The 14,650-nt window shown below is 34.1% G+C and overlaps 1 protein-coding gene across 7 annotated transcripts in view; it reads right to left on the bottom strand.

Moving 5' to 3' along the window:
* LOC117339336 (nuclear hormone receptor HR96-like) overlaps window positions 1-14,650 on the bottom strand; it is a 202,863-nt gene that overhangs the window by 44,735 nt on the left and 143,478 nt on the right. For 2 of the 7 annotated variants that reach the window (XM_033900871.1, XM_033900872.1), the window contains exon 1: window positions 6,654-7,482. The exons of the other annotated variants lie outside the window; for them this stretch is intronic. In XM_033900871.1, coding sequence (XP_033756762.1) covers window positions 6,654-6,859 — 206 coding nt within the window. In that variant the 5' untranslated portion in view covers window positions 6,860-7,482. Of the gene's footprint in view, window positions 1-6,653; window positions 7,483-14,650 lie in introns of those variants that run through there. 7 annotated transcript variants of the gene reach the window in all.

Here is a 14,650-nt window from a genome sequence, read left to right as displayed (position 1 = left end):
TCTGAATGTGGGGAAGAGAAACCTTTCCACAAAGTGTGCCCAATCTTTTATGTTTCTCTTTATTAACTAAGCGTGACTGCCTTCTAATGAAATCCTGACGTTAAAGCTTTCCTTTCCGTATTCCTCTACCAACTAGAGAGCCCTCCTCCTCACTTTTTTAATACATCAGACTCACTTGTACTTGTAGCTTGCTACATGTTTTCTTGGAGAGTACAGCTTGACCCTGTAATGTCTGCCAAGCGATTTTGAATCTGACTTTGAATCCGTAAAGAGAAGCCATAAAATGAAGGCTTATCTTGATTTGCTAACAAGTTCATGGTTTTATTAACAATGCTGTCCAGTGACTAAGAACTGCATAGACTTTTTATACACAGACTAATGAACCTTACACAGACTATAGACTGGTGAAAATGTATCTTCTTATAGTCTACACATTGTTATCTACATTACACAAATTTATGTTAAATGTAACCTTATTTTCACTTGCAGATTTCAAAAAGACAGCTGATACTTAATGATTTTTATTGCCAAGACAATTGACTGTCTTCAGCATTTTTTTGGTAAAAATTCAATTTCATCATTGTTTCATTGAAGAAAGACTGTAAAGTTCTTCCTAGATGGTCTTGTAGTCTTTACAATGGTTTGAAATGAAAAAAAAAGTAGAAATTTTTTTAACAGTACATTGTTAAAAAAAATGGCATGTCAGTGTTTTTCACTATAATTTTCATGAAATTCTAAAGACCTAGATGGTGATGAGTCTTGTTTCTTTGTAAATTAGGACTTTGCTGTCATCAGCCTACAATATAAGGATGTTTTCAGCTTTGTGTATACATAATTAAAACTGATCCCAAAACTTTCTCACAATTTTTTCTGAATCAAAACCCTGAAAACCATAAAGTCTTATCGTGGGAAATCCAAAAGTTTCTACAAAAATATTTTCTCTAAAACAAGCTTTGAAGATAAAAATCTATGCCGATGCCAATGTTTTTTCTCCTAGTAAATGAAGAGTTCCAAATCTAAAGGGGAGATAAGTGGGAACAAGGGTAACATAAAATCAGAGTCTGAAGTTGAAAAACTCTGTGATTGAATACAACTTGTTTGATGGGGACTGTATGTAATAGAATAGATTTATCAAAGAGAAAAAAATGAAAAAAAAAAATGTCTTTGATGAACCAGCCTGCATCAGTATATTTAAACAAACACGCTGATATCATACATCACACAGACTACTCTGTGATGAATGTTAGTCAGTCATCGAGACCATCAGTCTCCGACACATCCCCCTAAAATACCTCTTTTTTCTGTGAACTTGCTTTTCACACACATTATATCACTTATCCATTATTGGGAAAGACTTGTGTTCTAGTGAAAGGTTTTATCCACAAATTTGTTAACTTTAACCACTTCTTAAAATGTGTTAAATAATTTGAAAAAAGATATTGCTATTTTTTTTCTGGGAAATAAAATCCAACAATCCAAATTGTTTAACATAAACCTGTTCACTTGAGTGTCGTCATAGTAATGGTGATTTTTCCAGCTAAAATGCTTAATTTGGATACTCTAGCTCTTATTATAAAATTACCACTTTCCTGCTTGTATGGAAATTTGACATACAGTATAACGCTGAAACATGATACAAGTAGTATTGGTTTTTTTTATTCAATATTTGTACTGACCATTTATGAGGTATCACTTCATCATTTCTTTTTAAATATTACACGTTTTGTTTTTGAAAGAGAGTTCTAAAATTATGATTCAAAATCCAATTTAATTTATGATATGAATGAGCTAATTGTTGGAAACGCTACATAACATCCATCAGAACGACAAGATGATAGATAAACGTACGTATATAATACATGTACATGTCACAACTCATGAATATTACAAACATAATAAACCCTTACTGACTAAACTGTTTTAACTATAAAATATTGATTTCCTATCTCCGTACATAAACAAAATATTTCTGTCAGATGTACTTCTGGGATTAGCTAAATACTTTGGCCACAAACAAGTTAAGATTTCATGCTTGTGTGGTTTATTCTCTACTGTTGACTCACTGCGATCGGCCATATCCCACGTCTTTGCTTACGTCATCTCTATCGACTCAGAAAAACCTCCTACGCAAGTCCACTTCTACACGCTGTGGTGTATACAATGTACAATTGTAAACAATGCCAAGCTAATCCTGATATCCATGGCCATCATTATACACATGGGTTACTAAGATCGAGAGAAAAGCCCATTTAATTGGTTTTAGAAGTTGTGTGGTGTTAAATTCTGCTAGCTTGTAGATACGTTCCAACTCTCTAAATGTCTAGATACGTCATATAAATCATATTTTATCCACAGATTTGACAACTATACCAAGTTATATCTTGTTTTGTGGAGAGTTTACAACTGTGAAATGGGATTCTAAAGCTGGGATAAATATACCCATGTTAAATTGTTCAATTGCTGATAAATGAAATTTTGGTCCTTTATAATATTTACTAGCTATAAAACTGCATTCTTTGCGGTGCTTATTTGCAGTCTTAAAATGTGAAGAACTTGAACTCATGGTTTCACAGCTAGGACACTTTAGGTGAGATTTTAAAAGGAAAAAGTTTACGTCAACAAGCTAGCAAATTAACACAACTGCTATCTACATCCATGCTGTACTAGCCCTTTAAAATCACTTCTGTGGGTATCCTAGCATATACACATTAAGTGTAGCCATCAAGTGAAAGGACACATCTTATTTGATGTACTGATACTTGAAAATACTTTAAAGTCTTCATATATGTCAAATTTGAACTTATAGACTAAAGACATATGAAATTGGACAGCAGGAGTACTAGGTGCGTACCTAATTTGAGAGTATAATTGGGTAAGATGGCGGTTAACTCTTAGGTACATCTGCCCATCGTACTAAATATACACATACCAGATCAGATGGACCGCATGAATGCCTCCTAATTTGGAAATTCTGAGACACTGATGAACTTCTGATATGTTCCTAAAAAATGTCAGATCATCCAGCTCGTTAGATCCATCAAAATCTCCAATTTGTCTGCATGGCATGCAACACAAGTTTTGTCGACAAATACCTACACACAGCTCTAGTAAAGATGATATAGGTAGGTATACTAAATGGACTATTACTGATACCAAAAAGACCATAAAAATCTCTCTAATCTTTTTTTATATGTACCCATAAAATGCTTTGTCATCTATTTATGTACAAGCAAGTTGACCTAAAGCACATTGTGTGTATTGAGGAGCCTTAAACACCTATCTGTATGGATGAGAGTTATGGGTTTGTACTAGTCCAGGAAAAGAAACTCAATCATTTAAATTAATTTCAAGAGGTTCTTCTGAAGAGGTCTGTTCAGTCACTGTCTCTGTTGGTTGTAGATTTATGGCTTTGATCAGGAATGGTTGCATAGGGTGGATAAAGTGTTAAAAAGTTGTTAAGATCTGCTATCATTTTCGTAGAAGAGATTTTCTGGTTTTCAGTATATGCATCCCTAAGGTCTGGGAATTTTCTTTTTTAAATATTAAAAAAAATTATTCAGATCACATGTTTTCCTATTGGAAACTATACCATGCAAGGACAGTGTATCGACCATAATGTTATAAAGATATGTTTCTGTATTAGCAGATGGGAGATGGATCTGGACCTTAAGGTGGCACGTAATATACAGAAAAGTTCATATTTGTTTAAAATCACTACTTCAACTCCTTCATTTTATGAGTATATTATAAATAGCTTTAAGCAAAACAACTCCCCATAGAGAATTATGGCAGCAAAATTTCTTGTGGGGTAACAAAGTCTGAAAGACTTAATGAATGCAATTTTGTTTGTTAAACCATTTCTGTACTAAACCAGGAAAGTTTTCATGGTGTTCAGAAAGTACAACACAAAGCAGTTATCTGTTTATGATAGGACAGTGGATTTCAGAACTTGTCCTTGATCTTAACAGCGACAGACCATGGATTTCAGAGCTTCTCCATGATCTCAAACAGCGACAGACCATGGATTTCAGAACTTGTTCTTGATCTTAACAGCGACAGACCATGGATTTCAGAACTTGTTCTTGATCTTAACAGCGACACAATGGATTTCACAACTTCTCCATGATCTAAACAGTGGCCGACAGTGGATTTCAGAACTTGGCCATGTTCTAGACATTGATGGATGGTGGATTGCAGAACTAAGTGCAATATGACCTAGAGAGTGACGTTCTACTGATTCTTTGTTTTAATCAATACCGCTCATACATATATTCAATAAATCAAAATGTTCCTTACCAAGATTTTAGGACTGTCAATAATTCAACACCACAAACATAGTGAACTATTATATGAACAAAAAAAACAAAAAAAAACTAATGAAAATCTACCATTGTTGACAAACAGGTAGCCATCTTGTAAATGTTGATGTTGTAACTGGCCCAGACTCTGCGCCTTAATTACAGGTAACATATTAAATATTTAGCATTTCGATACATTTGTTCTGTAATCAATGTTGGCCAGGCAATCTAGCAGACGCCATTCCTGTAAAGTACCTGTATACATGTGACAGTACACACAGGCTATAAAGGTCCCTCTCTATAATTAAAACCTATGGTATTGTGGAATTTCCAATGAAACTTTCATCCCTAATCAAACAACTTCAATCACTTTTATTATGATGAGGATCGGTTCTGTTTTATTATTGTGACACCATTGGTCAATGAACACATTGACATTAACCCCACCCAAACCATTCTCCATTCCCTGTCTGAATTTCTCTCTCTCTGGAAAAAAAACTTGAAAAATTTGGTTAAAAATCGATAGATTAAAGTACATGTATAAGGAAGCCATTTTTCAACAATAGTTGATGTATGTGGTTCAGTAAAAATGACAGAAAAGAACACCTCAAGTATCTATGTCCTGTTGTTTATGGCCGACAATAAACCGACTTGATAAAACATTACCAGACTGTAGTCACGTCCTAAATAAACAGAGAATCCAGAAAACCTCAACAAGGACCTAATTTAAATATCTGTGTGTCATTGATCAGAACACAGGTATCAGGTATTTACACGGCAAGATTTACCTGTAGTACTCGTATAAAACCTTATCTACTGCACAATATGTTTTGGGATCCCTAGATGTTGAAATATGGCCCTTGTATTTAATAACAGGAGTGAGAATCAATAAAGACGGTGTTCATTCCACTAATTCCTGGTCACTTCATTTCTAGGTAGAGATAAAATCTGTTTAGGTCATTTTTTGCCTTGGTTCTCATAAGGTTTTTTCACAGAAGAAATCCTCATATCTTTTTTTCACCAGTAGTTTTTGAATTTACTTTTCTTTTAATTTCCATGAAAATGACATTGACGACAAGTATATTTTTCCAATGAAATTTTTCTATTTAAAACCCAATCTATCAAACTGCTGAACACATGTCAACACATGATCGTTATACACCTGTTTCAGGTTGGAAATAAAATGACATTTGTACCTTGTACATGTGGAAAACAACCTGTTTATTACACCACACTCCTCCGGAAGACATTGGAATCATCTTAAAATTAGAATGCTGTTAACACATTCACAATAGAATACATCTGTGCTGATTCTTCTTATATACAAATTGTTCAACTCTCAATGTTAAAAAACCATACTATTCTAAGATAGGAATTTTGTTTTTCAACTCTCTATGTCAAAAACCATACTATTCTAAGATAGGAATTTTGTTTTTCAACTCTCTATGTCAAAATACATACCAATCTAAGATAGGAATTTTGTTTTAGTATGAATTTTTTTAAAGAGGGTGAGGTGTATTGAAAACAAACCAACTCCTATTGCATCTGTTTAGAAAACATTTTGACTGGCAATTTCAGATTGTCACATGTAACAATAAAAACAATTATAAGGAACTTATTATGTCAGTAAACACATCCTTATCATTTAGAACAGCTAAAACATTGTTAATCTAGTGTTTCCAGTGTTTTTTGCGTGATCGACACATAAATTTCTGTGTTTCAAATAACCTGAACTAATTCTGTCACTTATTTCCTCAGAAGGACAATTGGTGGCTGGTTAAATTTGGCCTGGTCTGTACTTCTCAACATTTAAATGTGATATTTTGTCTATATGATCCTAATACACATAAACACTTGTGACCTATCCCATTCTGGTCCGCATAACTCATCACTGTTGTAAATAACATTTCTGTGACTAACACAAATTTACATTTAGGTGTTTGGTCTAAATACTGACAGAGACACATTGAAATAATTTATGAATATTATAAAACAGTTAAATATCTACATTGGCAAGGCCTCAAGATTTTTCATCAAATTATATATGCAATCTGACAGAATTTCAAATCAAATTGTACATCAAAATGTCCGTTTTATAGGTTGTTGATGAATTCCATCATTAAGCCACCTATTAAAAATTCATTTGATATGTGTGTCGCATAAGTTAAGAAAAAAAAGAGAACATTATTTCATAATACTTTTTCAGAATTAAAAATTGACTGAAGAATCATATGACAATTTTTTTTGTTTTTAATCCAACACTTTAACATTAATATTTATCAATAGTCTAAACCTACATGTTAGTACTGTTATAGGATGATATAATTACACTTTAACACAAGATTTTCAGCTTACCATTTAACAAAGAGGTCTCCAAATAAACAAGTAAACACATCACTTGTTGCGTCCATCCTGGGTCTCATGTATGGGTTATTATAGCCATGTGGATGTTGAGGATGGTGTTGGGGGTGGGAGGGGGTCATCCCGGGGTGGGGCCCGTGGTTGTGACCATGGTTATGATGATACGGCCTCATGTGATTCGTATATTCTGAAAACATCATCGGGACGGGGAGAAGTTGTGATCCAACAAGTTCCGAAAAATGATGTCAAGGTGAAAAAAGTTCCTCTATAAAAAGGTCCTTCCGTGTTTTGAACACAAATGTCACAATTTGTTTTCCTTCTTCACAGAATAAAACAGCACCAGTTAAGTTGTAATGATAGAAAAATATATGTGTCAAGTATCTATAAAAAGATCCAAAGTTTGTTGGAAAATCAAAACCACACTGAAGTTTTCACAATGTTTCATCGACATAGGTAGAGAAATCCCTGAGGTAGAAATACACAACACGTGAATACTTGGTCAGCCCCAAAAACAACAAGGGCCACCAGCCAAAGGAAACAGCACTACTCTGGCCAGCCTGGCATACAGTACATTCTACTCCATGTTGTGTAAGGCCTGATCACCAATGACATACAGATAGACACTCAGCCATTCACCGCCTATAAGTATGCATGGCCTCTCTCTATCACAGCCTGTTGTGTATTAAACAGCCATGTAGTCCTCAGTTCAACCAAGTTCGACAGTTCCCGATAGTGTACACAGGGATGAGAGCTCCGCTGTAAGCTTGAGCCCAGTGTCTAATACTGTATGTACACCTCAGCCACGCAATTGCTGATCAGTGCATTCAAGTGGGGGCCGTTGGGTACTCCGATCAACTGCTTTTGTAAACAAAGTGTGTCACGGGGGTGAGTCGGTACACTTTTCCCAGTGTAGCCAACCACATTGCTAGCCAGCCCCATACAACATGCTAAGCCCCGCCCACTTGGGCACCTGAGGACAACCAAGTCACTGCATTTACATATAGATTTCCTGATTTTCTTCAATCTATCATTATTATAATCACTTAGTTAGCAAGAAAATGAATGATTTCCAGATATATGTGTATTTGTATTATTAGCAGGTAAATTTGTTACCTGTTGAAGATGTTCAACAAGCTCGGGCTGTGGGACAGTTTGTAATGACAGCCTTGTTAAATATTGGATGGAGAAATGATTGCTTGTTTGACAAGGTAAGTAAAGCGATGTAATCAGGGTAGACATATCATACTCCAAATATCTGTCATTTTACCCTAGGGCTGCGTGACCCTTCAGTCGCAATTGGATCCCAAACCCCTTTCAATACTGGCAATTGTTATATCGTATTTCATGTTTTTGAATAATATTTTTAATCTGAAGAATTCGTATCCTTCTCTGGGGCAACTTGAACTTTTTCTTTCAATTTTCATATTACAAAGGCTCGCTTGTTACAATGGGGTTATCTAATTACCAAAACAAAATTAATTGATTTGTTGATATTAACAAACAGAGAAAAATATATAATATCCATTGGCTGCGACTGACGAGGAGAAAAACTCTGTTGCCCATACATTATATCTCTAGTGTCATATGGTCCTATTAAAATTCTGACAGAACTCAAAGAGATGCAAGCGATTTGAAAACAACACAAAACAGGTGTTTCAGATCTTTTATCTGACAGTACTGATATATCAAAATACAATCTTTATACTATAATTCACTGTCTTCTTAATTAAATGTCATATATAATTCAAATCTTTGTCTTGATTACATCATCGTAAAGTAATAATGCATAATAATTAGCCTTGTTTGCATCAAATTATCCGAGACTTTATTAACCGACTGACAGGGATCGTATTTCATCTTTCAATAAGATTGAAATTTTCTCACCGAAATACTAATTTTGATGATGAATTTATAAAGTACAAATTTGAAGGAATAGACTTTCTTTGCAGATCACATTTATATTCTAATATTTCAAATTTAGTCTGAAATGTCAATTTTATATGAATTAGATAGCTTTTTAAAATCTAAATAAAATTAATATTTGTAGTTAATAATAATAATTTCACTAAACACACACATAATTACATGACACTATTGATGTTAACTTTCACATAGATTATACAGACTAGACTTCCTGTTATTTTGTGTTACTTAAAACTTCCAGTTGTACCCCAAGTCTCCAGTCATTATTCCAAACATCGTGTATTTATATTCATACCTTACAAAGATTCTTCTAACAACTTGTGAAAGATATCCATGTGGCTAATTTCTAATCTGGTTTAAATCTAATATGTTTATTTTTTTTTAAATTGTGATTAGAAAAGGAACCCTTTTTAACAGCAGAGTAAAGTATTTTTTTAACATCAAAATATTTCCAAGCAATGACTCAGATGATGAATATAGAATATGTATCGGACTTCTTTGAATTATTTATATTAAAGTTTTCAAGCCTGGGAAAGGTATATATAATTTTAGTCCTCCTTTCTTCAAAATTATACCTTGCAGCTACATATATAGTCAAGTGGACAAATCAGATTTTTAAAATGGAATAAGCCAATCATTTAATGGATGAATAATGTACACGAGAATGCTAAGTGTCATAACTGGTTCTAAATGTCAAAACCAAATATGTAAATTAATCCAAAGATATCAATTGAAATATATTTTTGTACAGTTCAGTTATTACATTATTTCCACCTGAAGTGCAAAGAGTACCAACATTAACAAATATTTAATTCCATTATTTGAATTTTTCGCTAAAACTTTATTAATAAACCAAGTTTTGAATTGAAATTGTATCCACTCCCTAAACGTTTAAATATAAATATATAAACATCATTGATCGACTTTATTAAACTTTCCTAATTATGTTGCCACGACCTGTTCATATAAAGAATTTTCAAACTACATTTACATGTATATATATAAAGGTTTTAATTTTCCAATTAAATTTAACATTTAACAACTTGAATTACACATTTCATTTAATGATTGAGCTTTTAATGTTGAACATTTTGACTACTGCTATTTATAAATGCTGACAAAAGTACAAAACTAGCATATTTAATGTTGAATTACCAAATTACCTGAAACTTAAAACTGTTAATTATGAATCTGAAAAAAGTTTTCTAAGATATGGCAATCTTGGGGAAAGACACTTTATTTTCAATCTTTGAAGCTAGCTACAATGATTCTGACTTTTGGTTGTCTCGATATTGCTAAGTGTAAGCAATATTGATGTTTAAATTCAAATTAAACATTTTGTGACGACTTCCAAATGATCTTGTTAACAACTGCATTGTTAAAGTTAATATTTCAATTTAACTTAAACTAATGCCATCCCAGGAGTTATCACATGTTGTACAAGACATAACCCTGAGCACTGTGAACAAAGGGGCAATAACTCTGAATAAAATGGGGCACTGAGATTCAGCTATATATAATGACACTCCATTATGAAGACCCAAATTCAGCTTGTACTCTGTATACTTCCTTATATGAGATACAATGGCCATTTCTAATTCTAGTATTTTAACAAATGCATGACAACTCTGCAGCTGTACAGAAATTACTGCACTCAATACTTAAGCATTATTCTGTTCAGCAGGTTTTTTTTTCTTGACTCCTTTCTCCAGAGACATTTCCATGTGACTTTGATTAATTATATAGGAAATCCACACTTTAGAGAGTCTATTATAAGGTCAGACCATCACCACACGAAGGTGGCCTGATTCTGTCATTAAATGTCTTATGAGTTCTGTACAAAAATGTAACTGAGTCATCAGAAAGCTAATTCCAAAAACAAAGACCAAACCCCACGTCAATTAACAGTTATTGTTGTTTTAATTCACAAAGACTTATTTTGTGTATCTTGGAAGTTTTTATTTTATTTTATATAGCTTGCTTATTAAGATTAAGAAAATGTATATTTTAATTTATATCAAGTTTAATCATATCCAAATGAAATCTGGGAAATTAATGGCACAATTTGACACCTGTGACAAGATCAGAAAATGTTTGTTAAGATGCATAAACTGTCACTCAACTGGAGCTGACTTTGATGGAAATTCGCCCAAACACAATGCCTCACCAACGAAATAAATCCAGATATCTATCCCCTAATAAGCCTGGTCTATATCCATGTCTGTTGTCCCCTAATAAGCCTGGTCTATATCCATGTCTGTTGTCCCCTAATAAGCCTGGTCTATCATGTCTATATCCATGTCTGTTGTCCCCTAATAAGCCTGGTCTATATCCATGTCTGTTGTCCCATAATAAGCCTGGTCTATATCCATGTCTGTTGTCCCCTAATAAGCCTGGTCTATATCCATGTCTGTTGTCCCCTAATAAGCCTGGTCTATATCCATGTCTGTTGTCCCCTAATAAGCCTGGTCTATATCCATGTCTGTTGTCCCCTAATAAGCCTGGTCTATATCCATGTCTGTTGTCCCATAATAAGCCTGGTCTATATCTATGTCTGTTGTCCCATAATAAGCCTGGTCTATATCCATGTCTGTTGTCCCCTAATAAGCCTGGTCTATATCCATGTCTGTTGTCCCATAATAAGCCTGGTCTATATCCATGTCTGTTGTCCCCTAATAAGCCTGGTCTATATCCATGTCTGTTGTCCCCTAATAAGCCTGGTCTATATCCATGTCTGTTGTCCCCTAATAAGCCTGGTCTATCATGTCTATATCCATGTCTGTTGTCCCCTAATAAGCCTGGTCTATATCCATGTCTGTTGTCCCCTAATAAGCCTGGTCTATATCCATGTCTGTTGTCCCCTAATAAGCCTGGTCTATATCCATGTCTGAGGAAGTAACACTTAATACTTTTTCACTGTCCTGTAAAAAGCCTTGATCCCTACTACTTTGAGTTAAAATTCACGTGTTGCAGTCTCCTTGTCTTATCACAGGATAAACACAGTACCATATATATCTGCAAATAAGCCCTTGTCCACAACTGAGCCCTTTCCAAACTTCAAAACTAAACTTACACCAGGGAAGAGGGCTTATTTGAGGATAAATACAATAGATTGACATACTGATGGAAGGAGGGTTGGACAGATAGAGATTTTAATGACAGATACAATTAACATCCCATCCATTATCACTGTAATTAGACACTGATGTAACACTGCCTATATTAAATATTATACATACATATTGTCGGTAGACACTCTGAGGAGACTAGTGGACAACTTTAAGGTAAAACTGTCTGTGCCAACACATCTGCCATACTTGGCAAAGGATCGACTGGTGCTTCTGACATACTTTTTATACAGTATCTAGGTTTAATGCATGTCAGACTGGAATCAATGAGCTAACGATTTGTCCACAATATTTATAGAAACAAATAGCATGACATATATCAGATGAATCTACCGGATGTATTTCAATTATTTACTGAGCATGATGACAAGAAATGATTCACTACCATTTTGATTCAAGCTCTACCCGTCAAAGACAATCACCATATCACACTTGTAATGGTAGGATAATGCGGGAAGTTTGCATCATTACCTTAATATACTTAGAAATGTATAACCTTATCAAAGTCTGCCCAACTATCTCAATAATACATTTATATTCACTACATTAGCTCAATTTTTATTCCGTAAAAATACCTATTAATTTCTATTTTAACCTGGATTGTTTTATTTTTTAATTAATACAAAATTTGTAAAGTAATTTTGGATTCACTTCACAATACTTCAAACTGACACAAAATTTTACAATTCTTTCTTTAGGGACATATCATAAACAATGGCGAAAACTAGTAATATGTCATTTCATTATGACACTATCTAATGAACTGTCCAAAAATATTTGGAAATATATTAACACTGTACATGGCTATACTTCATTCGTGTCATTGTTTGGATCAGGTAATAAATATGGTGTTTTCCCAACCTGATACGCAAAGAAGGTGGTTCAATAAATAAATCAGAGAAAAAATCTTTTCACTTTATTACTTTATAAATTTGATATTAACACAAAGCCCACAACTAAGACAATCCAGGAAAACACACAGAATTTACTATTTTTCCGGTGAACAAAAATTGAGTATAAAAACGAGAACCCATCTTTTATATTGTCTTCTCCTGAGGTTATCTGTGTACTTTCTCTTAACTGTGACCAATATATGCAGGTAAGTATCCACACATATCATACAGGTACGTAACTTACATTGCATAACAATATCTCCCGTTATATGCATGTGCAGCAAGGTAATCCATCAAATTGTGTACAGGAAAGTTACCTGTGTTTTATATCTACGGGTAATAAATAAAAGATAAAGGTAAAAACCTGTATTTGAGGAAAGCATAACACAGGCGTATAGATATGTACCTGTATCTGAGGGAAATATGACACAGATGTATAGTTATGTACCTGTATCTGAGGGAAGTATGACACAGATGTATAGTTATGTACCTGTATCTGAGGGAAGTATGACACAGATGTAAAGTGTACTGTTATAGGTACTTAAACTAAAAAAACTAAAAATAAAGTGTAGTTGTACAGATATGTACCTGCACCCAAGGGAAGCAAAGCATAGATGTATAATTCTATGATGCTGCACTATACACTACCACTAGACAATTTGTTAAAACTATGTAAATGGACATCAGAAGATGAAACTTTTACAAGCTATATCTAGCTCACATAAAATAACATCACCTTTATAATGCCAAAAGTTTGAATAAATAGAAGCAGTATCAATTTTATAACTCAAAAGTCATGAACATGACCCTAGCATGCTTACTACATCAAATATAGCACACACATAGACACATATTCAGGGTTTTATAGGGACTCCCCGTACCAAGGAAGCTCTTACAGCAGGTCATTTTTGTGAAGATGCACTGTGATCAGTCTTCAAGTGCAGGAGATACGCCATCAAATAAAGTCTGACAATAAGGGATACCATCAATCAGAACTTATGGGTCTACAAAACTGACATGGTATCATATCTATTATGCAAGCCTCAGTAAGAAAATGCATCCTTTGTTACTAGGTCCTGGGACAAAGCCATTCTGTACAAACATTTTCATGATGAATATGTATATTACAATGGAATAGAATTTTCATGGGAAGACATTTTGAATGGGTTTTTGATGGACAGCACTGGGCGGAATGCAGAAAACAATGGCAATGTAACAATAGTATGAAGAAAACAATGTCAATAATTTTGTAAGAAGAAAATGTCTATGATTTTGATGGAAGGCAAATGTCTATGGTTTGATTGGAAGGCAATGTCTGGTCTTGAAAGGAAGGCAATATGTATATGATTTTGATGGAAAGACACTGTATGGTTTTGATATAGGAAGACAATGTCTATGATTTTGATGGGAAGACAATATCAAAGATTTTGATAGGAAGACAATATATGGTTTTGATATAGGAAGACAATGTCAATGATTTTGATAGGAAGACAATGTGTATTATTTTAATGGGAAGGCAACGTCTATGGTTTTGATGAAAAGACAGTGTATGGATGTTCATATAACAGGCAGCATTGGGTGGATTGCAGTTGAGTGGTGGTCAGAATGCCATACTGATGACCACTATACACACAGCCTCGATATTGAATTCAACCATGGCTCCCTTACCTCAATAAATGGGCTACAAGATTGGTTTGAATGTATTCAAATAAAGTTTACATCACAAAGCTTCTAGATACCCTAACTTAACAATATGCTTCAATGAAAATAGAGTACCTCTCTCCTCAACCTCTCTCCTCATTAACTATCTGATACCCGCCCTAATTAAATATGTTTAAAACTCTCATTTGAACCATAATAGACTGGCGTTGAGAATTTATTAAGAGGGAGGGGGTTTGTACAAAAAGACTATATATGGTACCTGTTACAGATAGATGTGGATCACCACCTTAGATGTAATGGTAACAGTATTGACTGGATCTATCCATTAGTGTATCTGGCAGGAACTTCCTGTCCCTGACAGCCCCTCCAATACCTCACCATACAT

Source organism: Pecten maximus, chromosome 12 (genome assembly GCF_902652985.1).
Source record: "Pecten maximus chromosome 12, xPecMax1.1, whole genome shotgun sequence".
In the NCBI taxonomy this organism is placed as follows: domain Eukaryota; kingdom Metazoa; phylum Mollusca; class Bivalvia; order Pectinida; family Pectinidae; genus Pecten; species Pecten maximus.
The sequence above is the reverse complement of the archived record's forward strand: the minus strand, read 5'-3'. Positions and strand labels throughout refer to the sequence as shown.